Source organism: Bombus affinis, chromosome 13, assembly GCF_024516045.1.
Source record: "Bombus affinis isolate iyBomAffi1 chromosome 13, iyBomAffi1.2, whole genome shotgun sequence".
Lineage (NCBI taxonomy): Eukaryota > Metazoa > Arthropoda > Insecta > Hymenoptera > Apidae > Bombus > Bombus affinis.
Window position 1 is genome coordinate 6,081,587 of NC_066356.1, and position 26,986 is coordinate 6,108,572.

General features: G+C 38.9%; 2 protein-coding genes across 9 annotated transcripts in view; both read right to left on the reverse strand.

Moving 5' to 3' along the window:
• Positions 1 to 66: 66 nt before the first annotated feature.
• LOC126923742 (uncharacterized) lies at positions 67 to 23,595 on the reverse strand. 4 transcript variants are annotated; one of them, XM_050737467.1, is made up of 4 exons: positions 23,333 to 23,595; positions 9,313 to 9,399; positions 6,586 to 7,643; positions 67 to 3,377 (listed from the first exon to the last, which is right to left on the reverse strand). In XM_050737467.1, exons 1-4 carry the CDS (start codon positions 23,581 to 23,583, stop codon positions 2,185 to 2,187), a joined length of 2,589 nt encoding a protein of 862 aa, XP_050593424.1. In that variant the 5' UTR covers positions 23,584 to 23,595; the 3' UTR covers positions 67 to 2,184. The 4 variants fall into 4 exon arrangements, with proteins under 4 accessions (XP_050593424.1, XP_050593427.1, XP_050593426.1 ...); XM_050737470.1 differs by lacking the exon at positions 23,333 to 23,595 and adding an exon at positions 12,349 to 12,888; XM_050737469.1 differs by lacking the exon at positions 9,313 to 9,399.
• Positions 23,596 to 23,704: 109 nt separating this feature from the next.
• Positions 23,705 to 26,986, reverse strand: part of LOC126923743 (ATP-sensitive inward rectifier potassium channel 12-like) — a 48,720-nt gene continuing 45,438 nt past the window's right edge. For all 5 annotated transcript variants that reach the window (XM_050737472.1, XM_050737473.1, XM_050737474.1 and 2 more), the window contains one exon: positions 23,705 to 24,036. The gene's annotated coding sequence lies outside the window, so the exon portion shown is untranslated. The remainder of the gene's footprint in view (positions 24,037 to 26,986) is intronic.

The window sequence follows — 26,986 nt, forward strand, 5'->3', positions numbered from 1 at the left end:
GTTAAAGCGAAAGGAGGAAGGATTTTAACAATGAAATTCAGAGAAAGGAAAAAATAAAATTTCCCGTAGATTTCGAATGGTCTTTATTACAAATAAGAGTTTCACAATTTATGCTAGAAGTCACGATGGCAGGTATCCATGTCCCGGAGGAACACTCGGAGCTCTACCATTTCAGGTTCCTCTGCACACTCCGTCTAAATAATATCAGATTAATTCGATCTGGTTCGCTGTGCCGATCGAATCACATAGCTGAGAAGCTCTCGAAGCGGCTGTCGATTTCGTGCAAACCTATCCTCGCGATCGATAATGTCTTTTTAACTGAGAACGTTTCTATATACAAACGTCGACCTAGTGCTTAGGATACCCTGCAAGCAATAAATATTAAACGAGGCTAATTTGTTTTGGCGGTGAGAACGTTCGTTACCCTCACTCTCGTGGAAATAGAAAGTTAAAACAAGGCACTTTTTCATCTTCGCTATGGTGGCTACACCTTTTTTTCTACTATAATTAGAAGTATAGTACGTGGAATTGTTTAACCAACACGGTTCCTTTCGCCATAAATTGTCAAATTAACCCACTAAAGACTACTCGTTTTAAATATGTATATATATATTTTTTGTTGTTTGTTTTTGATCGAAGCAAATCATTGAATTTCATTTTTTAATATCGTGGTTACGAAATGAAATTGCAAAGACTCGTTCGATTTTTCTTCTTCATTTGCCTATATCCGGCAAATTGGTCTTTAATGGGTGAATTTACGGGAGAATTAACAGGAATTAAATGGCATCGCTAAATCTACGAAGTTTTGTTCGAACACTGATGATGCTTTGCCAGGCATGGACGTAACTGACGTGTCGATGACTTCAGTCAGAATATCGTTAATTTAATACCTTAGCGTTTGTACGTGCTAAATTGTAAAAATATACCTTTCGATAGTTTGCTAGGTACTTTTGTTACATCTAGTCGATCTTTATACCTAAATCTATCGAATATGCTGACTTTAGATAACTTAATCTTAAATTCGACGGTTCCTTCTGAATTGTTTGATAATTTTCATTAATGAAATCTCCAAGATCTTCGATATTTCAGTTCTCAAGTTTTAATTAAAATGACGGTTAATTATGTAATTAATGGTTAGAGCGTCGTATGCTTTGTTTTCGAAACTACCTCGTAAAGCGTTTTCATCCAAGTTCTCGAAAGCCTCGTCGTTCGAACAAAAACGATTATATCCACGTTTCGTTTCTAGAAGATTAATTTTACTAAATTGAACGAGCAATTTGACTGGCTCTTTTAATTATTACACATGGAAGCTTCTAACCGACCTGCGGTTTAGTGTAATTTACAAACATCGTAAAATAGCAAAAATAATTGTCCGCATATCTTCTACTTAATTTATAGAATATAAATTCACAGATACTTATAATATATAGTTGGAAAAGTTACGCGTTTTAAGCCATGACTATACAGAAGAGTGATAAACGCTAAACGGTGAGCGATAAGAAGCACAGCGATGAAATACGTGACGGCTGAACGATAGAAAATAAATGAGAATAATTTTGATTTATTTTCTATCCCTTAGTCGTTGCTTGTTTGTTGTAGCTCTGTCGTTTATCACTTTTCTGTATAATCACTGCCATACACGAAGAATGTCTGTACGGAAACACATTGGTTACTTTCTCAACCCTCAGAGCACAATGAACTACGTGAAACTAATTGAAAACTCTTATTCCACGAATTTCTTGAATTCCTCAGAAATTTGTCGAAATTTATTTCGTATATCTACTTTTTATAAAGAGTTCTCTCGCACGATAATTTACCAATTAACAATATTAATTCTTGGATTCTTACAATTACGTGCGTTCAGTTTCACGTTGAACGAAATAGTTGGACGACTTGTAATCTGTAAAATTCAATTGCAAAATTTCACTTATTCTATAAACAAGCTCGTTACCGTTACTTGTAGAATCTTACTAATAATATTGGTTCGATCGTAAATTCAGAAAATGTTCAGATTCTCGCGTCCAGCCGCAGCTATGTCCAATAACATTGATGCTCCAGGGTTGAATAAGACCAATCACGACTCTGATGCCGCTTTGGAAATACGTAAAACGCAATATTCTGTACAACACAATTGCACTGGCACTTGGAAGCGATATGTTACACTAAGAGAAAGGCACACTTTGCTCAGACGCTCGTGTAAGGGACTGTCTGCTTCGCGGCAATATTCTTCTCGCCAAATTTACGAGAACCATTCTCACTAACTAAATTCTTGGACTCCTCGCTATCCAACGAGCTATTATCACTGTTAGGTCTCGATAAAACCTCGTTCACATCCTGAAGCTGCGCATTCTCGTAACTCCTTCTATTTCTTGCGATCACAGGTTCATTGGGAATTTTTAAATCCTTTCTAACGCACTCCGGGCTGCAACTCCATTGCATTCCATCGTAGAAGCCAGATTCCGGCGACAGGTCGGATACTGGAGAGATTGGCAACAAAGTCGATGGAACTGGTGACTTTATAGCAGGAACGTAGTCGTTCGGCGATAGATCAGGATCGGACAGCGAAGTGCTCTTATTTTTAGCTAATATCTCCTGTGGCTGACACGATTTCGAAGGTTTTTCTATTTCTATCATCAACCTGTCGTCGTTGGAGTTCAATCTTCCTCTAGCGTCCACTTCTTGGGGCTCCCTGCATCCTTTTACGTAGATGGCCTTCCTCGTCGCGTTTAAATACTCTCTGCTGCCCGTGTGTTTTCTATTAACGATGAAATTCTCCCTGTATCCGGTCTCCACCGCGTTCTTGTTATCCAAGGGAATTAATAAATACTTTCTGGACCCATTCAAATTTCTTCTGGACCCATCCAGAGATCTTTTATCTTCTTCCAAGCCTCGAAGAATATTTCTATGATAGAGACTCCTCTTGGAACTGTTCAAAGATCTCTTCTCCTCGTCCAGAACACCGTGTCTCGTGTTCTTCCGACTAGTCGATTTTAGTAACAACGGACTCCCTTCCCTCGATGTTTCTGGCTCTTCGAAGATGATCTCGCGGCTGTTCTTCAGGATCTCCCTGTTCACCGCTTCCGGCAAGTGTTGTAGATCGACGTCACCCATCACCTGGATCCCATCAGCGTCTAAATCGAGAATCTTGTAGTGGCTATGGTCTCGATTTGGAACCGGTGGTCCGTGATATGTCGAGTCTCTGCAAGAATTTCGACAGGTGGTCGCCTCGTCGGCGCTGGTTTCGCTTCTGCCGCTGTCCACGTAGGTTAAATTGTGGTTTGGATGATGATGAGGATGATTTAGGTGTGGACGATGACCGTAGTGGTACTGGCTGTCCTGACAGGACTCCATTAGGAAATCCTCGTCTACTATCATACCTGCAAAATAGTCTTCTACTTAGAGGAATTTCAGCTTTGATCTTTTGAACTTAGCGAGTAGAAATGTTTGTATAAATTTCGATGGATAATCGATATGACGCATACTTCGATGTGCATGTGTTTGCCTTAGAATTATTTTACAAATTATCTTACGACAGCCAACAAATACCACTTTGCTTAACCCTTCGTTTACAAACGTATTTGTTTCGCCCTCCATAGGTAGGTGGTTTGTATCTGGTGGTTTCTATCTTTCGCTCTTTTAACTTTGTAAAACAGATGCCTAGGTATTCGTGTTACGTCTCGGTTACATATGAAATGGTTAAATGAAATTTTTGTCGAGTCAAATGTCTGAAATATCTTTCGATAATAACAATGATGAGAAAAGCAGGAATTGGAGGAATTTCGCTTACTGCTTCAGCGATTCAATTTGCTTACGAACGCTTTGCTAAATTCTTTGCTGTCCAGGCACTCGACACTTTATTCTAATCGATCTACACTTAATAAACGACTTTCAAAGGTGTTCGTAATTTTGGCTGTTCTCGTATTTTCATAAGCAATAACCACATCTGTTTTAACATATTTTTGTTAAAAGAAAAGAACGAAATAGAAGGTGAAACTTAACTCGACGTAGAATTGCAAAGGGTTAAAGATGATTTAGTAAATATGTGGCTCAGCGATAGTTTTGTACATGCACTGAGAGTCAAAAGTGTGTGTGTACGCTGAAAGGCAAGAAATTTATTTCAGATCTACGCGCATAAAGGTTGAGAAGAGACGAAGTATACAGAATTACAAATCAACGATAATCTCACGTTTGACTCTCAATGCGTATGATAGCCCTTTACCAACAACCTCTCGATCAGATCGTATCGCGCAACAATGTTCGACAGGACGTCACGCGATTAGGACAATACGATAAACAGACACGGACGTGAGACGGACAAACCAGGACCTCTTATCGAACATCTGAAACTCATCAGTCACGGAAAATCCGTAGAAGAAACTGCTCGATACGCACTTTGTGACGAGTCGTAGCTTTTTGTGGAATCTTTGGTTTGCCTTAAATTACAGCGTGTGGTGCTTCGTTAACTGGCCACGAGTTGAGTTCTCATTTGGCCAATTATCGAGAGACGTCAACTCTCGTGAAAGCGTTTTAACCCTGCAGACGCGGACGACGCGAAAATCGCGTTTTACTTATTTTAACGTCTTAAAGATAAGCAATAAAAATATATGAGATTCGCATGGCAGTCATCGTGTTAACACTAGAACTACTGAAACCATCAAACTGACGTTTATCAAACTTTCTGAAGACATACTGCTATTTTTGCCACGATTAATATTGATTTTTATTTTGGGTACAGAAATTTACAGATGTAATTCTATAGATCAATTCTTTAAAGGAATATCGTTTGAATTGGACTGATTCGTACGTGAAATATTTAGGTACATCTTGGACCCGTGTAGTTCTAGTATTAATTTCGGCGAAATTTTTGGCCACGTTATCACGGCGTCGTTTTTTCCATTGAATTGAGAATTTCCATATGATAAACCTGTACAAGGTATAAATAGACGGCGGAATTTCACGCACTCGCGAGAAGTTTAAGGGTGCAAAAGTTCACAGAATGAACGTGCTATGGCAAAATATATAAAATATCCAACAATATGATACCTGTTACAAACATTCGACGAAACGAAACAAATCCCCAAGTTCTACTCTCTCAGTCGTATTCGAAAAATTATTAAAAATCTGCAGGAATATTCGCAGTCTATGTATCAATTTCGTCCGCGATTTTCTGTACGAAAAAAAGGAGAAAAAAATGAAAATCGCCCGCGGCTCAAGGGTTAAGAAGAAGAAAATGTCGGTCGCACTGAGCGGCCACGCGACTTCGGCTCCGCAGTCGACGTGTTAAACACCCGAGCTCTCGTCGATCCATGGAATGTCAACGTGATGTTTCGGTGATCCGTGAGAAGAGTGTCCTTGAGAGGCAAGGAACTCCGGGGCGTCCGCTTGGTTGCTGGTCAATATCACCGGCGCGGATTTCGGCTCGCTAGGAATTTTCCGCAGGCCTCCATCTACGGTATACACCAGCACCAACAGAGTCAGAGAGACATTGAACGAGACCCGTTCACAGAGTCGTCAACACGTGCATACGTACATACAGACGCTCAAAGCATTTCGAAGCTCAAAGCACGCGAGTCTGGGAGAGCAAACAATGGAGGCAAGCATGAGGCAAGCAGGTGGTTTGATATCGATTAGTTTGATTTGCGCGTGCATGCCAATTAACGCAGACCGACCTTGTTGCATCGTTAGTGGTTGTTTTGCAATGTGTTATATTGGCCGACGTATCGCGGAAACTTTTAATTACACCGGACATTCCGCTCTAGTAAATAAAAATTGAATAGGCTGTGTGACAGGACGAGCCTGGTATCGTTGACGCGTGTCGTAAAAAGACGGGGACAAACTGCGTGGTTTTACGTTGAATTCCAAGTATGCAATTCTAATATATTTTATATAGTGAGAGGTGTGTGCGGTGGGAGAGTAGCGAGACTAATAAGAAACAAGGAAGATAAGTCTTTCTTTCGTTTATTTCTTGAAAAATGATTTTTAAAGAACGGCTTAAGATAGAAAGATAATTGATCGTTCGAAGATACGCGGATGCTTCTGATATTCGCCATAAGAAGAAGCCGCAAAGCGGAAAGAACATAAGATTGTTAAATAATGTTATTCGCTATTTCTTGTTTTTAGTAGCTCCACGAGTTACTTTCATTATATTCTCGTGTCCAACTTTTGTCTTTAAGGAAAGTAATGTTTCATTTAATTCGTGAATTCCGTGTAGGTTTGTGAATTGTAGAATGTTCCAGTTCGAAACTATTCAGTACGCTATATAATGCTTCGTTTCCTTGTTGGACAACATTGGTAATCGTACTTTTAAATGACAATGTATGCCAACAGAGATTCAGTCTCATTACTCTTACGACACCGTGCGATACGAAATGAAGGGAAGATCTAGTTATCCAAAAATCTAACTAGCCCACCGCTGAATGTAGATACAAATATTTGATCCTTTCTTTTCACGTCAAACTCATTTGAGTTTGAGGAGAAAAGAACTAAAAAAAAAAAAGGCTAAACAGATAACACAGGTAACATACAGAAACTACGTTCTATTCAATGCCAAGTGTATCCATTCTCTAGAAACCTGCAACCACTTACCGTTCCCATGACGAAGTTCTTCCTGTATTTTGTAAAACTCCGCCAGTTCTCTACTAGAACACAGAGGCGTTCCGACCTGTGTGGTATTGTTGAACAAGGAGTAATCCACTTCGTAGCCCTGTCTCTCTTTCGAGTACGTGACCATGGGCTCGAACCTGTGTCCCCAGAGGATCTCTTGTGGCAAATAACTGGATCTGGCCTGAGTGGTTTGTCCTGTCGATTCTATCGTTCCCTCGAGGATGGCCACAATCTCGAACCTCTCCGTCAGCATGTCCTCGGCGGACATGTTGTAAAACGGCGACTCCGCGTTGATTTTGTGAACGATCGTAGTGGGCCAGATGAAGAACAGGTTACCGTTCTGACCATCGGTGCCTACGGCCAGCTCCTGTTGGTTCTGTGACAGCACTTCGCCCTCCTTGGTGGTCCTGGTCCTTATCAATTGGGCCCTAATGGCGGCTCCTATTATGTGACTTTTCCTCATATCGCCGACTCGGAACATCAAACAGAGCTCGCCGTCTCTCTGACAGATAACAGCGTTCCGCGAGAACAGCAACGTTTGAGTTCTCTGCTTGGGCCTGCTCATCTTTGCGAACACTATGCCAACCATGAACGCCTGGATCATCACACCGACGATGCTCTGGATGCACATAACGAAGATCGCCTCAGGACATTCCTCGGTCGTGACACGACTTCCGTAACCGATCGTGTGCTGCGTCTCGATACTGAACAGGAAACAGCTCGTGAACGAGAAGATATTGTTGATGCAGGGTGTCCAGTTGTTGTCTATTTGATACGGGGGCAGATGGTCCTTTTCAAAGTCACCGTGGCTGAACGCGATGAGCCACCAGATGACCGCGAAACCTAGCCAGGAGAGCACGAAGCTCAGGCTGAAGCACAGCAACATCCATCGCCATTGAGTGTCGACCAGGGTCGTGAATATGTCCCGGAGGAAGCGCAGGGAACGCCTGGAGATTCGCGACTGAAGGACGTTGCACTCGCCGTTTTTTAACACGGCGCGACGACGTAGCTTCCGCGTTGGCCATGCTCTGTACCGGCTCCTGGAAATTACAATTTTGACGGTTGGTACACTTGGAGGAGAAGGAATTTCGATTTCATTTGTTCGCAGATTAGCTTTAATAGGTTCTTATCGCGCGTAGAATTCTTTTAACTTTTAGCGAATTAATTCGACTTTCGTCGAACGAAGAAGAGATAAATTCTGGAAATTTAACAAAAATTCTATTTCAGATTTCTTTCAAATTTTGCCATGCTGGATCAGGTGATCATCAGGTGATCAGCTGGATCATGCTGAAAGATAAATTTTGGAAATACGTCGAAAGCTTCAAAGTTGGTCTTATGTCCTAAAATTATATAGATTCCTGTCGCGAGCACGAGAGGAACAGAGGCGATTTTCAGCGCAACTGGTATCAGAATTTGGAACAGATTCCTTGTAATGGTCATTGATTTCAGTGGATTATTCTTACGATAGCCATTTGACACGATAAAAGTTCGTGACGAGGCCGTTTGACAAAGTGATTGTTCTCTTTATAAGGATGAACATGTTTTTGATTGAGAAATTTGATCCTATACGTCGCTACGTATTGACCCACTTAAAGATAGAAATCAGGTACATTCCTGAAACTTGATAGCTTTTTAATTAATCTTAAGCAATCAGGCAGGTATCAATCGATTTTTTATACTACGTCGTACCATTCCTTTAACGATTATCGGCTTCAAGATTCAGCAAAATAACGATTACGTCTGCGCATCGATTATTTAACAATGACGTTGCTTTCCGCGAAAGCTACTTGACGATAGAGATCGTAAATCATTCGCGCAGAACTGAATCTCGGTTTCGATTATCTCGACACGTGGTAACACGTGTAGCGTACTATCTTTTTTTTCTAGCAAAATAACCGCGAGGGAACAAATTATTTCTTCGAGCACTCAGTCAAAGACGCGAGATGCTCTACGAAATTCTCATCAAGGCCTCGTCGACATTTGTACACGCGTCGTAATATATTCTCCGCGGAGATCTTGCCGGATTTGAATAGCAAATTTCAGCTGATCATATTGTTCTTCTGGTGTCAATTGATCGTTACGCACCCATCGCTTTCCTTATTCGATACGAATCTTTATGAAAATTCTAGCTGAGATTCGCGCGCGATAGACGATTTGCAAATCGTGATTTTTGCGACGTATTTCGCGCGATGTATACGTCTAGCGGGATTTAGACACGCATTTTTATTATGCTAAGCGGATGATCGTCTGTAGCGGAGATGGCGAACGATGGAAAATTTTATCGCCAAGTTCGTCTCCAGCGTATGGTATTGTTAACGCGACAATTTTGCCTGTAATACTCGAGATTTTATTTTTTATTCGCGTAACATTTTTATTTGATCGAGAATTTTCGCACGAAATATCGCACGAGTTTTCATTTTCCTTGTTTTTCGTTCCGAATACCCGAGACTTTATCTTCCGTCCGTGTGAAAATTTCTTTCCACCGTACGATGTTTTATTCTTTAGTTGCGCGAATATTTCTGTTAATCGTTCCAATTTTTATTCCTCTGTCGTTCCGCGAAAAATACCCACGATGAATCTGTTTGTGTTCCGTGTTATCGTTCGCAGATTTTGACGAAAGTTGTTCGATGATCGATGGATGACACATGTTTGATCGCGTTCCAGTATTTAATACTTTCTCAAATTTAACGTTTCAAGAAGAATACTCACGATGGATTTCTTCGCATTTTACGTGATCCTTCCTGAACCTTTCCATGACAAACTGTCAATCGTTGCAAAAGTTCACCAACTATTTCTCTTCAACAGATGAAACACACGACAATTTTGATCACAAACTCGACACATTTATCATAAATCATTTACACCGTTTTAAAACTTCACTCTGAAATTATCATATCCCGAAACAGACAGGCAGCCGTTCTCATTAGCGGCAACAGTTCGGAAATCAACTGAATCTTCACCGAAAAAGAGAAAGAGAAAGAAAAAGAAAAAAAAAACAATTTTGACAATCCCTAGACAACTCGACCAATTACTTTAACGTCGTCGATAAATGACACGTTTGCCACTTGCCTCTGGTGCTTCTGTCTATTTAAAGTGCGTCGAAGAAGCGTGTTTAAGGAACTTCTTAATCAGTCAGCGATAACTCGAACGAACTGCGATGCTTGCACGATTCGAGATGCAAAGTCGACAGGAGCGATTTCATCATTCGTCGCTGTGAAAACGCGCGAAAATCGTGCGGAAAGCGGCCACAGCTGCACAGAACCAACAGCAGAATATATCGACGCGACCAGTTCGATGATCTGTCTGAGACCTTCGCGCTCGCCACCCTTTCATATGGCCAAAAGGAAGTCGCCATTTTGACTCCGTACGATAACCGAGCAACTGTTATCTACCAATTTATTTATTGCCACGCGTAAATCAATCGCCGACACACGCGGTGAACTCTGCGGTCCGCGTTTGTTCACCGTTGTGTTGATTCATCTCTCAGATCGATGCCATTTACTAACATTAATTGTAAGATCGATAATTTAATCGATTAATCTTCTGATAGCGATGAAATTATTGATATCGTTAAGATAAACTGTTCGGTGGTTAGAGAAGGCGTGAAACAACAGCAAAAGCGAGAGGAAAAATGAGAAAAGGAGATACAGGCGATAGTTTGATGGAAGAGAAAGAAATTCATGAAACATTCGAAATCGACGTGTTAAGTATCAAACGATAATAGTTTATTACAACGTTATACATTTCATTGTTATACATTTGTTTAAGTTTTATGAAACTGTGAGATTCAGGCGGAAAGATAGCGAAAGAAAAGACGTTAGGGGAATGGAATAAAAATTGCAAATTAATCTATTAATTGGTTAGCCTGTCAATAAGGAGATTTTCGATTAATTAGAGAATTAAAAACTAACGAAGATAAATGAAATTTAATTAGGTCGGCGTTAATTCTTGCAAATGTAAATGAAGATTAATGAGTCAATGTTTTGTTGATTCTCTGACTTTTATACCGCTTGATGAGTAAAAGAGAATATTTTAAATTTAGAAACGAATGATTTATCCGAGAAATATTTTATAGAATCACGGAGTAATTATTTCTATTTAACTATAATAGCCATAAATATAATTAAAAGTATTAGACTTTAAAATCCCCTTTCCATGACGAATAATTTATCACGTTTCCGCTCTAGAGTCATCAAGCGTACGATGTACGTAGCAGTGATTTATTTTGAATAGAAATCAGATGACGCGTAAAAATATAGAAAATCTATAAATAAAGAAATTATTATGACAAAAGAATTAGCAATTCGTATGACGAGTTAACTCGTCTTCTTTGCTTAACAGAATAAGAGTAATCGAATCTTATCCAAGCTTTGGATACTTAACAAGGTTAGATCATCGTAAATACGATATTGCACGACCTCGAATAATTCGTCGAGATATCGTCGATTGATCTAAGTTCTATCGTTATCGGGAATAGGCGATAAGGAATAGTTTACAACAAAGAAATTTCTATAATTTTGTGCTGCAGAGAAGGTACGAAGTAAAATCATCGAAGCAGTTTGATCATTCAAATTGAAGCTCGACGATGAATTTCAAGGTTATTTGCCAGTTTTTTTCCGAAATATTCAACGACTAGCAAATAAGTACGCGTTGAATTAACACCTGAGTGTGTAGTAGCATACCGTTTCGTAAAATATTAATTATTTAGAATCGATAAATATTTTCTTAGCAAATTATTAATAATTTTCAAATTGACTGTACATCTGAGACAGCAACGCAGCTTTAAAATTCTCGTTCTCTCTACTGCACAATCGATTGAATTTTGGAAATCTTACATTGACAGAATCAGTGTAGTTTCGAAAGTCGCGAATTTATATCATCGACTCGCAGCTTGCCGATTTATTAATATCATTGCTTACTAAATGCTAATTATTATTATACTGTTGTCAATAGTTATGGAACATGATTAAAGTATTTGCACATTAATTCACCAGCTGACTGCGGAATTTAGTTTTAGAAATCTCTCGTGAGCTTAGGTCGTTGAAGTGCGTGAACGAATACAAGCGACGACGAGTCTACTCGTCAAATGCAGTTAACTGGCTTACAGAAAAAATGGATGACCCGAGACTTTCGCACAGTTTTGTATAGCTTTGGCAGTCCGAAAATTGCGCTGGTGTAATTCAAGATTTTGACAATTTGGGCTTTGAATTTGAATTTCAACTCCCAAATAGCATCGCTGCATTATTTCCGCAATAAATCAACTTGCATCCTCATTCTCCGTCAGCATACGTTTCCGTTTGATTTGAAAAAATGCAACGAATCTTTCATGACGATAAACAAACGGCGTCATTTCTATGAAAGACGATAGCGGACTGACCTACGCCACTACTACTACTTTTTAGCTTACTACACAGTAGCATCTCGTTCGCGAAAAATTCAGCGAGCAACGTCTGCACACAAGTATTTATTAGGTGTTTTCGTAATTGTGTCCTCGTTATTCGGATAATTGGGACGGTTGGGGTGACCGGTTGGAATATAATCGCTTATCGAATTAACTTGTCAGTCGTAAATAACAGCGCAGAGACAGAAGCGGACGAGAAAGACTGCGTTCGTCGATGCGTTATTAATTCACCGGTCATTAATGAATAGCTAATCCCACGATTCTAGTTATTAACTGGGAAGCCAACTACGCAGCTCGATAACTCGTCACATCGAATAAATTCAGATTGAAGTGTGTCATTTTACCTGCTTTTAAGCGATGGAGTCTTGGACATTTTTACTATAACAGGTGTTGTTTGTTCCGACGATGACAACAGATTTTGTTTCTCGCCTCTGTCCGGCGAGGATGATTTCACGCTCGAAATTGGATCTTTTGGAACGTCTCCGTTCATTTTTGCTTCTTCTTCTCCTGTTTTTCTCTTTGATACACACGCTTTAGCTCGCGTATTCGGACAATACTCTACCTCGAAGAATATTTTCCATTCGAGGACAATAGCGTACGACGTTGTTCCCGTTTTATTCGAAAGATTTATTAGTTTGACGAAGAAGTTCTAGACACTTGGATAATCAGATTTGTGACATACGATTGCACGCGCACGTGATATTAAACGACACGCTTCGACGTAGCTGCAATTTTTCATTTCTTATCGCGAACGAAGAAGGATCAGTGGCGGAAGGATTTTTTCGCACCGTACAAACATTTCTCTGTGTCACGATCTTAAGGTTTCTTGCGCGATTGTAGATAACACACACGTACAATTTATCGATACGCGCAGAAATTTCTACGTGTACGCTCGGTTTAATATGATCTGCAGATGCTCCAAATGTCAACTTCCAACTTGAAAGTTAATTTTGAAAATCTCGATTTTCCTGTTTCCCTTGGAAAATTTGACGATCTTTAAGTCAGTATCAATTTCTATGCTCGTAGCAATAATTTCAATGATCTTTCGTTTCTTTACTAAGCTAAGTTTCAACAAATTCAACGATTGTAAAATTCCCTTTGATTTTGACGAAAACGATAGCTACTATCGAAAACGATAGTAGGAATGAATTCTCAGTGATTGCAGCGATAATTCTAACAAGTTACTATCTTTTCAAATAGTTCAGCGATCGCGAAAAATCCTCTCACGTCGCAGAATAAACCTTCGATGATCGCTGCAAATGCGAAGCGTTGAAGTTAATTAAAGGGAAGGCAATTACTTCCTGTCCCGATTGATTATCGTTCTACGTAAGTCTTTCGCTTATCGTCTTAGATCTCGCAGTTACTCGTTTCGTTAACCACAATCAGACGAAAAAGAGTTTATCTTTTATCAATTTCCTTTCTCGAACACTATTTGACAACTATGAACACAGCTGAGAAAACTCACTGGCAATCGCATCTGCTCTTCAACCGTTGCTCTTAAAATTGATTCTCAAAAACTAAGTACACGTCATCGATCAATTTCTCTCTGATTATCCAATGGTAATTCCATTAAATCTTTCTAATCCACCTTTAAGCTTGGCAGGATCTGTCTGTCTTAATCGAGTTGAAGATTTCTTCAACAAAGTGAAATTGTATTTTCTCTTGGATAATCAAGTTGTTCTTTACTAAGATTTCGTTTCGTTTTATGGCCTGTTATCGTTCGAACGGAAGACACGCGATGTGCGCGGAAGAACCGAATGGTTAGGTGAATAGGTGTCGAGTTTGATGATGGAGAATCTACTGATGTACGAGCAATGATGTAGGACGTCTTATACGAGCCAACACCTGGCCAGTGGTCTCCACTTATCAGCTACTAACAATAACGTTTGCTCTTTTCATTTGCGAGAAAATGGCCTGATTACGTCACGCGGAATGTTTCCCTTGTTTCCTGCCTTTTTTTCTTCTTTTTTTTTTTTATCAACGATATCGCGATTCTTTGCATCGACGCCTTCCCTCTCAAATTTCTCTTTCATCAATCACGATTACTTCTAAAAATTCTACGAATTCTTAATCAATATTGTCTCTGTATTTTACACTTCTTTTCATATTTACTTCAATTTCGATCCAACACTGGAGCAAGCGCACTGTCTTTACCGTTCTCTTAGATTTATCCAGCAAAGAGCTGAAGAATTTCTCTCGTAATTAAAAATCTGTTTAAGCTTCGAATCAACATCGGCCTACGAACAATTCCACCTTCCCAATACCTTTGCAAACTTACGGAGCAAATGGAGCAAAGAACTTTTCCTACAAATATTCGTCGCGACCAGCGCTCGATGCCAAATCACAGCCCTCGAATCTCAGACTTTTGATCGAAAGTTGATGCACGTTCGAGCATCGTTCACGATTCGCAAAAGGCACCTAAAATCTACTTTCGTCGATTGTTATTGGCACGACGAAAGCGCGAATCTCATCGGCGACTCAAAACGACGTTCGTGTGATACACTGGATGTCTTCTTCAATTGGCACTATCTGTTTCTCGTTTATAGCGTGGTGCACTCGGTTCACCGATAACGTTTTCGACGAGACCGACATCGCGAAGCGTTGGACTACAACGCCAGCAAATCAAGATTTGTTCCACTGACTTCGTTTGACTGACTCGAAAAGTCCGGGAGCATGTCTTATCACCGAGCAGCCATCTCCTTATCGGCGTCGCGTCGTTCTTGGCGAACCATCGCGAAATCGCTGATCGCACGCAAACGCCCGAGCTCGAGCTTGTGAACCGAAAGCGTACGCGTTACTTGCGAAAGCAAACTTTTCCGCGAATTATCGAACGTCTCAGATCACATTTATCGAGCCGATATCCCGATTTGAAAATCCATGACTCAGATTTATCAAGCCGCGTTGGAACAAGTCGGTGTTTGTCGACGTACGCGGAGGTTGTCCCATACGGAGATTGTGTGGACGTTTGTTACGGAAAGATCGCAACTCGTTGGACATTCCTTTTTACGAACTTGATACTTTGAATTTATGAGTTTGACGCCTCTTCGCTGTTGATTAATATTTTTTATTAATTTCTTATTCATTTGCACATTAATCATTGTTTCTTCCACTCCAGTAGATAAGCTATTTTTAACAGGCTTTCCGAGTTTCATACTCTTCCACTCTTGATTAATATTGGAACAATATTGGTTTTCTTTCATTCTCTTATATATCATTTTTAGGCTCATCGATCATCGTTTTAATAATAGTTATTTAGATTGTATTTAACGTGTATAGTGTACTTAGATTTGGTTAAATATTTCATCAATAATGTGATTAAATATTTAATCATATTGCAGCTGATTTCATCGCTGTTAATATTTTGGTGGACACTTGAACACGCTTATCTTTTTAACTAATATCAACTATCGTCGAGGAATTTAGAATGAATTGAAACGTAGAGAGGAATTATTTTTGAAAATTTTCTTTCGAATTTGCTGATTATTTATGCTATCTTTTGATGATAAATAAAATTGGGAAAATAAGTCGCATGTGTTTTGAGATATTGCACACTAATTACATTTATCGTCGAATAATAAAATTGAGATATTCACAAGAAGTGGAGTTGATCGGTTTGGCCTTTGAGATTTGTTCTTCTCTTTGTGCAATGCAGAAACAATAAATGAACGATAAATAGGAACAAAAAAAATTTCATTAATACGTCGAATTGAGATTTAAAATAGGAAAATAATATACATACATGCGCGAGTATTACATAAGAAAGAAATTCGGATGGTATCTAGGTTAATTAAAATCCAATATCAATGACGTTTTATTGGCACTGATAAGGGAAATGTGAGAACCGAGAAAATTATTGGTCAGAATTTCTGGCGTATGATATAAAAACAATGGAACTAATTTACATAATTTAGAGAGCACCCGAAATTTCGTCCTCGTATGTTTGCCAAGATATCAATCACGATTCGGATTTATTTTCAAATCAGATCGAGTTATCTCTTTCTCTTTAGCTGATTTATCAGCTTCATCTGCCTCCGTACAAATATTCCGAAAGATATAAAATGGCAAAAAGATTAACTTTAAATATGATTTGAGTACAGTTTTTATCTAACATTTAATCGTATCTTTCATTTTTATTTATGATATTATTGGTAAAAATATTTCTGCAGATCAATATTTTTTCCTCGATTCTCCTGCGATTTTTGTACGAATCGAAGCTTCCATGAAAATAATTTGGCAGTAGTCGTTGTAAGAAATACGAACCGGAAGGGCTCGATCAACACCGGCAACGTCGAATCGCCATTAGCTGTTAGTAATTTATTCTGTGCGCATTATAATGGTGCTATCCCATAGCAGAAGAGGTCGTATCGTTTGTAGGCGTCAATTGAGAACGGTACTAATTCCGGAGTACGACAGCTCGAAAGCATGCCCTCACGTGTGTTTGTCCAACTTTGCCAGCGAAATATTCGATCGAACTCCTCCAAAAAATATTAATTCCACGACTACACAAAATATTTCAAATATTCTTTTTTTCTGCAAACAACGGAATTTAATTTTCTATATGGAATAAGTCAGTAGAGGTTCTGACTCATTTCGAATTACGTGTACACGGTTCGTTGGATAAAAAAATAACACCAACAGTTAGTTCTTTTTCTTTTTGTTAATTTATATTTCTACATAGATACGAGGGTTGTTTTGTAAGCGCAACGTGAAACCCTTTGATTCATTGAGTAACTCAAAGGAGATAATAAATACAATTCGTTTAGAAGTAATTTAAGGTGGCAGAATCGGCAATTCACCTTATGTCACCGTATGTCGTTTATCCAAATTAGTCGCGACATATTCACAGGGTATCAGATACAGAACTTCGTTTCATGAATTTAAATGAACGCTGAAAAATATTCATTAAGCTGCCAGAACATCCTGGTGACGACTAATTGCATGCAAATCGAGTCTCCGAACAGGTTTCGCGAATCAAACGGAAAATCTCGTTCTACTCGATAGTTGGTTCCATCATAGTTGACTAATTACTTACAACGTAATACACGACAGTCGCGACTATCAATCGACAGATACAATTTCAGAATGAGAAGAAAAGAAAAGAAACGAATCAGTCTTGTAGATATCGGCATCCGCGTTATTTTTTTTCTTTTTTCAATTTCACGTTTTTCTTTCGACACATCCATTAGGTTCAATTAATCAAGTTATTTTACAATACAGTATCGAGCATTAATCGACAAATACAATTAGAAATAGGAAAGAAAACAGAAGCAATAAAAGCAACGGACGAGGAAATTGCCTAAATGGTCACGATTTTAAGCTTTCAATTTGATATTTTTCTTTCGAGATATATGTCAGATATTCGACCAAGTCGTTTTATTGAAAGAATAACACGTACTCTACAGAGACATGCAGTATTTCACGAAAGTATCTGGAAGCACCTATAAAAATCTTTTACGAACGTGTTATGTGTTTTACTTGAAACATTTTGAAATTTTATCGTTCTGCAACGACATCACCTCTTTTAAATTTCGAATTTAACAAGCTAAATAAATAGGAACCTCTATCGAAAACTCGGTTCCGTTTCAAAATTTTCAAATATAATCACAACCAGACTGCGGATTTTTACGAAGAAATGGAAGCTACGTATTAATTTCTTTCGTCTACTACAAATTACAAGTACCTTATTTTGCATATTGTACATATATATTTGTATATCATACGCATTGATATTTTTATGGTATCGTAATTATCTGTAGATCGTGTTTTATCTCATGTTCGTAAACTATGCGAAACTGAGTCCAATTTCCAGATCATCAAGCTGAAATAAATAAATATAATACAATACCATGCGCATTCTCCGCGATTTTCCATCCGCAAATTTCCAATAAGTCCGTAAAAATTCGCAATCGGATACGGTACAGCGATAAGCCTTTAAAAATTCGTTTCATGTAACACCCATAATGCAATGCATTCGTGAAATTTTCCTGCGGCAAATCCCGAAATATTTTCGTCAGACACCGTGTAAAATACAGAATGAAGCCACTCGACGAAAAGAATAATACGTATTCTACCTCCTTCGAACAAAACCAACCAACTGTCTCGTTTCTCGCGACGTTTGCTCGAGCGAGACGCGACGAATCTCGTTCTTCTTCCGACAGAAACGCTCGATCTTGCCGGACTCGACATGACGAAGCTGGCCAGCTTCCGGTACACAATTTTCGAGGCGTTTCCCGACGCGGATTAAAACCAGCGCGTTAATATCATCGGGTGTACGCACACTGCGGGTCGAGTTCTTATTGCGAGCTGTCCAACCGCACTGTCCACGGCTTCGATAACGAGCTTTTAATTAAACTAACGAGATCGGACGAGTTGCGAGCTTCGGCCTCGCGAAGATTTTCATTTTCGATCGCGGCTACCTCGAGCGTGGAATTTTTTTCCGAATTTTCACACGACGATTATCGTAGCAGCAGGATTTCCTCGCTTCAGAAACGGCGCGCCGGTTTTAGCATGAGACCGAATTATTTTTCCAGCAGACATTGATTATGTTAACGAGGCTGGTTAACGCTAGAAGTATGTACATGTCGCTGAAGTACAACTAAATCTTGTACGGAAAAAGATATCACAAGGATGTAACAAGGAGTTTCTGATTATTAATTTGAAAGTACTATAGCGTGCTTTATAAAAGTTGCGGGTTTAAAGGAAGTCAACTTCTCGAGGAAACTCTTCTTCTTGGAAATTGTCGTGCATGTCTGTTAGATTAATTTCGAGTCGATAATAAAACTGTTAAAATATAGATAGGTAATTATAGGATTAATATAGTATAACATAGAATTAATTAATAATTCCAGATTGCTGAATGATACTGTATATCTTAAAAACGTATTAAAAAGTCTATAATTATCTATAAAATATCTGTGATTGGAATTGCTGATTTTTAGAAACGTAACGCCTGTAGAGACTGGGCTTGGAAATTCGAGTAATCTCTTAACAATTCCTCGTAATTCGTCCTGTCGCTAGGAGTGATCTTTTAAACGGAGATTCGAATTGAACGAGAAAATAGGGATGCGCAATATTTTAGATCATTTTACATAGAAATTCTTTTTTATTTAGAACAAGAAAAGATTCTCACTGCCATCGGATTGTATAATAATAGAGATACTAATTGAACGAGACAACAGGTTAGATAAATAGGTCTAAAGATAGAGATTTCTTAATGGATTTTCCCAGATGTATAATGTTGCAAAGTTATAAATTTTTTCTTATCTAAAATACTTTGGACAGATTAATGATGTTTCTCTATCGCACATCGTATCGATCGCAAGATATCTGTTGCGCGTATAATCCATGCGAATAAATACGGACTAGTTGAGCAGTAATAATTGGATTACTAGTTTCTATCAGTTTAATACGTGTTTTCTAGCATCTTAGATAATACTCATCTCTTCACACTTGGTAAATACCAGCAAGTAGCTTAATCGTATCACGTTCGAATAAAATAATAATTCTAAAAATCTTTGATACAGTAATAATCATTATTGTCATAGGTTTCAGTTGTTACGTATAGTTTCGAACAAGAGAGAAATTAAATTCTCTTTTACTCGTCGATGGCATAAAATTTATTTTTGTTACGCGTAACAAGTGGCGTGTTAAAAATCTCGAATACGATAATATTTTCATTCGATTAAACAGAAAATACCGTAACGTTATCTGGAATCGAAAAAATCTGGAAATTTTCTTCTACACGTTGTGCGTTGTGTTATTCGTCGCCTCATGAAAAAAAACATGAAATTTTTAATTCGTTGCGCATGATGAGACGGAAGTATTTTCGAGAAAATCACGAGCACCCACACAGTCTGGATTGTCTTTCGTCCAGGAAACGGGAAATCCGATACAGCTTGAGAAATCGTTAAGAGTTTCCGCGATTAACTCTCGTTCCGCGATCACCGATTAATTCGTCACTACGGCGACCTTTCGAGATTTCACAAGGTGAATCGCCACGCTCGTTTAACATTTGCCATCTCTTCTTGAAATTAATCGCCGAGCAGGCAATCTCTCGAGCCAGTCAACGAGCAGGTATCGAGTTTTAATACCGACAAGTACACCTTACCACTATTCTAATTAAAGAAAGGAACGCCGTTCGATTAAAGCGATCTTGGCACAGAATTTCTGTTCTAAAGAAAGAATTGCGAGAGAATAGGAGGATTAAAATTCCATTGAACCGTAGAAATTCTCCACGAAACGAATACCTTTTCATCTACCAAGTAATATAGAATTTTATAAAGCACGATCCATTCTCGATTTATTAAGTTATTTACGGCTTGTCGGTTTTCTACGTTCACGTTTTCCAATTCATTTATTTTGCAGATATTTTTCGTTAACGTTGCACGCGAAATTTTACCAATCTAATTACGATAATTATCGTTTTCTACGTTCAGATTTCGTAATTTATAATTTCGAAGATATCTTTCGTCGACGTGCCACGTGAAATTTTATCGGCACAACATGAAAGTTTTTAAATACCTTCGTTGGTTGCTACCGTGTACGTTTAGCGAAGAATTTTCGAAAGTGTTGCAAATTTAATTATCAAGATAGAACGGATATTCTGCCGATATTTTGTCTATTATCTTTGCCCGACTACTTAACACGTCGACTGCCACACGAATTTCATGCATCTTGTCCCAAAAGCCCGTGATATATTCACGTACGCTACGTTATAACGTTTAATTTCCGCAAAATATTACGTTGCATTTACGCGCTTTTCTCCGACGATGTTATCCAAAGCGCTCACGTCGTCGACAATTTTTTAGTCTCTGAAATTTATCGCACGTTAGTGGTTCTGAAAGATTTAGTCGAGAGAACGTGAGTCACGAAACGGCCGCGGTAGCAATCGACACGTTAAACAATGAAAATTCCATCGATCTGTTCCATAAACTACTATTACTGCGATATAATTGCCGCTAAAAGTTAATATAAAAATCTCTAGTAAAACGCATTTAGTCGTCGATATGCTTAATATAGCCATACTTTGTCGTCATTCTTCTTACGTTCGCGTCTCGTAACTTGACAATTTCCAAGACATATTTCTCAAAAGCATTCCGCGTTAGAACGTAATGAGGCGAACGTAAGTAAATTAGCGGCGAAGGTCAGCCGCGTGTTCTTGAATTTTACAATTGTCGCACGTGTAATATGTTTTCAAGTTCTTGATAAATGGGTAGGACGATAGGCTTCGCGATAGGTGAATTAGAGCCAGAAGGGTAAACAGTGGTGCGGCATAGTGGATACGGACGTCGTTAATTAGCCTCGCGATGCCACGTGAAATATATTGCATCCCGTTTACGTTAATAGACCTCTGGCTCGATAAATTCTATCAAACTCGATGATAGGCACACGGCAAATATCCCGGCGTAATAATTATGATGACACTAACGACGATCCAACGTTCTTATTAACTGCCACTGTTACGGTGGCGGATTAAGGGAAAAACTCGTTCGATGAACGATTACGGAAGATTACAGACTATTAGCAGCATCCAGCTCGCGGCAATCTTATCGAGTTTCTCTATCCTCGTTTTTATCGATTCTGCTCGATCATTGGGTGCAACGCTCCGCGTACAAGATCGTTCGTAACCGAGCAGCTTTCTGGAAAAACGTCCGTAAGATGAAAATCGCGTAGTTACTCAGCCGTCGTATATCGCATAGCACAGACATACAGCTTCTTTTTTTGGCGGAGTTTCTCGATTACGATATCTCGATAAGCTGGATGAACGATTTTTCCTTCGAACGAACAAGTTAGAATCGATAAGATAAAATCGGTGAAGTTACTTGAAACCAGATGATAAAACGGTAGCGACGGCACATGCAAAGATTTTATCGAAGATTTTGCCGACGAATTACGCTATAAAAATCGAGCAAGCTTCCTTTGCTGTTCTTAACGCATTAACGATTTCCCTGTACAATCGACGAACGCTGGTTTCGATCATAATCGATGTGATTGCGATAATTACAAGATGTAGCGTACGTAACGTAATTTGTCATTGGATGAAGAATTTCTGGGAAAATGACGCGTTAAGATGTTGTCGGTCCGAGTACAGGGTGATCGATATTTTCTCAGCATTTTTATCCGATTATTTAATATCCTGTACACAGCATCTGGCGCCAGAAAACGTCGAGAATGGCTTCCTCAAACAAAACGCAACCGGCTTTTGCTCGAGGATGATCCAGCAGAGATAGGCTGCCTTGGGAACCGGCCGCGTGATTTGCCAACCACCGATGTTTTGTCCGGTAATTGTCGCGTGATTATACTATGCTTTTTTACGGTCACCGATACGTTCGCTCTTTTGTATGTAAAACAGACGTTTCCGGTTTTACACGAGAATGAAATAGCTTTTGGGCAGAGATCTGAATATCCCTAGGATCGTTGCAAGTAACGACTAGAAGTATCTTTAAGGTTGTCCTTGATTTTAATGACCCGCAGTTATCAGTTATTGGCAAATTTCTACAGCGACGATTTTTGAAAAGGAAGATTGTCTGTTGGTAAAAATAGAACGAAATAACAGTTTCGTTGGAAGATTTTATCCTTTCTATGAATTCTAAAGAGTCGATAATTATGATCTTATGTGAAGAGGATTTAGTACGTTTCCTTCTGACAATTTCACGTTCAAAGTTTGTTTCTTTCAACGGTAAGTTACAAATTACTAAATTACATTCATTCGAACCAATTTGAGCCACGTATGCACACTAATCTACGTGCTGTAGTAATTGGTACGTGTAAGTATCCATTTTCTACCAGATGTACGAATGAAGCCAAATTTCGATACAATTTGATTATTTGATATCAGGTAACTTGATAAATCCGAACAACGTTTGATAACAACAATACGATTAAAAAAAGAAAGAATACATAAAGAATATATTACTATATACAAATCATATTTAAATATATAAAAAATACGCTGTTATATCCAGTTGGCTGTTCTCGACGAGTATACTCGTCACGAAGAAATGACAATATTTTGTGCTATGACGGGTATACTCGTTATGCTTAAAAAGCAGCTAGAATTTGCTGTTTAAATTGCAATTTTAGCGAAAGCTAAAACATATTCGTAGATTTGAATACTTGGAGGACGAGACGAAATAGAACGGACGAATAAAAAAATATAAATAATTATTATGAAAGAAATTTGTATCTAGTGCACATAACACATACACATTTTAGGTACGCACTTTACAAACACATCGCAACAACTAACCGGATATATAAATTATATACAAATATATAAAAATATACCGGCGAAAGAAATATATATAAATGTACGTGTAAAGAACTTACCTGGTAGAATCTTGCCGACCGACACCACCACCGATGCTGCTGCTCTGGGTGCTGACCCTGACCAGGGTGACGTACCTAGGCAGACTGGACAAGGTTCCCGTGTTCCTTTGTCCTAGTAAGGGTGAGTCGGCTGTGTTCGGGTTGTCTGGGAGTTGCTGGTGGCTTCGAACCTCGTTATCCTTTTCCTCCTCCTCCTCCTCGATGGTACCCGGGAGGCGAAACAGCTTCTGTGGCTCCTCTATGCCACTCATTTCCGCGCTTCACGTGTTACGAATAAACCCCCATTGAGAATGTGAAACTCATCTTCCTACTCACTCTTTCTCCCCCTTTCTACTTCACCTTTTCTCCCTCCCTCTCTCCTTTCTTTCTCTCTTTCTGTCTTTTCCTTTTTTAATTTTTTTTTTATCTCACCGATTCGCCTCGTCAACACTCGCTTCTCCGCTTTCCTTCTCGTCACTTTGTCTTTTATCGCTCCCTCTCTTCTTAAGTTCCTTGTACGAAGTTAAATTGGAATCAGGAACGGCGACGGGTTTTTTCGTCCCGTGTCCAGGATGAATGAAGTCGCTGGAAGTGTCCACGCGACGATGACTGACGGCCGTTGGAGAGCAAAGTTCCGTTTTCTGCCATCGTTTCTTCGTTTCCTCTCACTTTCCACCGGCATTCACACCGCCCTTCCGTTCGCGGAATCCCACCATACCTCGTCCCTACGGTGCGCAATCGATTTTGTGCGTTACGTTATTAAAATGGGGAGCAATGTACACGAGCGTGGTGACAAAATAAATTTTAACATACAGGATCCGGCGGAATAACTTGTGACAGCGTGCAGGACACGATTCCTTGTAGAAAAATAAGAAAAATATATAGAATGAAAGCTTTTCATTCTCGGCTTGGTTTACGAGAAAATCGAGTTTGAAAACTGATCGAGTATACTGAAATTTTATACGGAATCACGTGTCTGCTTTTACGTGTTATTCGACCGGATCCTCTATATCTTTTTCCGTTTATGTAATCAAATAGGCAAACAAAAGGAATTTACGTTACAACTATAAACGACAATATTCTTATGTATCGTTAGAACTGTCTTGCATAATCTTGAATTAATATCATTGATGAAATTGGTCGGTAGTGACAAATTATTAATACTAGTAAGTACTATACTTCAGGTTCTATAAATTTACGAGTTGTATTGTTTGACGTAAAATTGTAAAATTATAAAAGAGAGATCTATAACGTACGATCAGTATGTTAATATCGTTAGTTAATAAATTACTGTGCAGAAATGATCGTCCCACAAGTGATGTCGTCTCGTACTTTGCGTTTTGAATTTCTAAAGTAAAATGTAATTTGCTTGAAATTTATAATCAATGACCAGCGGAGTTAGAAGTTTGTAATATTTGGCGAGTGAAATAAATCTTTCCTTCGGATTCGAATTTTCATAAACAATCCACTAATAATTAACACGATGATACTTATGAAAGGACTTAATATATAAATTATACTCGTTTATGCGAGCGTGTTGTCAATTTTATCGCGTGAAAAACGTCGTCGATATTTTCCCATAGAACTGACTGGAGGAGGCCGTTGAAAAGCGCGACAGAACTCCGTCGTTTGCGTCGGGCCTCAGACAACAAGTTTTGCGACATTTCTTTTTCTTTTTTTCTTTTCGTCTGGGGTATCTCGATTGTTCGATTAAAGGAAGGATAGGAGGGAAGGAGGTGCAGAGGATGCCGATGAATTTACATCACGCTGACGAGAAGGTTCCGGAGATCGAGACAATGTGTCGATGACGTGTTCCTTGTTTCCGGTTTCGATAGAATTTTAGGGAATTATCGATGGTATGTTTTTTTTCGGAATTTTGATTGAACGCTGCCAGCCACTTCCTGATAAAAATAAGCGCAGGTATTATTTTTTTTTTTTATGAATAATACTCAAATCAAGTGATTCATTAAATTAGTTGAATCTATCAAACTCTAATCTATACTTAATACTAGAGCCAAAGAAAGAGCAAAATCGTTTCGAAAATTTCTAAAAATACGTGCAAGTATCATACGTTCATGATGTTAATTAATTTGACGTTTAATTTTATCGAACAAGAAACGTGATTACATGTACTTACTGGTTTTCTTTGTGTCGCTTTAATTCCACGTAACTGTGCACCACGTATTTACATTTGTACTAGACAAGATCATAAATAAAGAAATATATTCAAAATGGGCAAGTACGTATAATCGTATTTCTGTCTCGATAAAGTGAAAGTCAATTCGTCAAAAAATTCGTTTCGTGTCTCCAGCGATCGAAGAAATTCAGAATGAAAACCACTCGTGGCAAAACCTCTAAACCAGACTCAAACACGGGTGAAAATATCGTCACTTATTTTCGAGTGAAAATTAACTTGTCCTATAAAAAGCTTCGTTATAAGGTCGACAACTTGGTGACTTAATTGGTTATAGTTCTTCTGCGATATAATTACGGATACATTTGTAAGAAAATCCTCTGATTTCACAATATAAAAATATCTTCCACCGTATGTATTAACAAGGTCAAGTTTTCCATTTTCTTCTTCACCGTCGAGGAATGTGGAAAACTGTGCGAAGAATGTGTGCAGGAAAGCGACAAGAAGTCGAGATTCCCGCGATTCCTGCGATTGTTTTAGACTAGGGAGAGAGGGAGAGAGAGAAAAAAAAACGAGATAATGACGGAAAACGAGTATGAAAGAGTGGTGGGAAGGACGAGGTTGGCCAGATTAGACCATCGATGAGCCATTACATAATTATTATTTTGCAGATTTTGCCGATTAAGCTGCGTCGTAATCTCTGAATCATAATAAAGAGAAACACGTAACAGCACGGAACTGAATTTTCGCGGGCGATTAACGAAGAATCGTTTCGTTGGGAACTGCTTCCTCCTCGTCGACGCGTTTTTTAAGCCGCCGCGATTATGTTTTTCTTTTTTTGTGTTATCGAACCGAACGATCGTAGCTTTATCGCGCAGAAAATAATATTATCAACGCGCTGTGACAAAATACGTACGGCGGATATCTCGACAGAGACGAAAAATGTCGCGGCAAACAAACGGTGAAAAATTGTAAATACAGCATAAATACCGCTTATCTGGCACGATGACATAAATTATATTCTCCCTGGTTCGTGATTCACTGAATTTCCCTGGCCAATGCGTTATTATCGCGCGCTTGTCAGCTCGTAAATGGCTTAAACCGTAAAAGTAAGAAAAAACCGTGAGTACTTTTTACGAGCTGATGATAAAACGTTCGAGCGAAAACGGAATCGTTACACCACGCGAGAACAGCGAAAGTTAGGACCGTTATATATACCGAGACGAAGAAAAAGAAAAGACGGGTCGTTAGATTGTGCTTTTTTAAAAACACGAAACCAGTTTACGCGAACGGAGACGTGATTAATTACGGACGTAGTTTCCTTGTTTACCACTCGCTCGTCGTTTTCTTCCATTCGTTCGATGGTTTCTCTGAATCGATGCGTTCGATAGTCGAATTCCTCGTTGCCTTTTAAAAAATACTTTTAGAAAATACGAAGTTTACTCGAAACTTTGATACAGATATCGTGGAATTTATTTAATGAAAAAGGGGCAAGAAACCACCGTACTTTGTATATACTTTCGAGAATCTTCCCTCCGAGT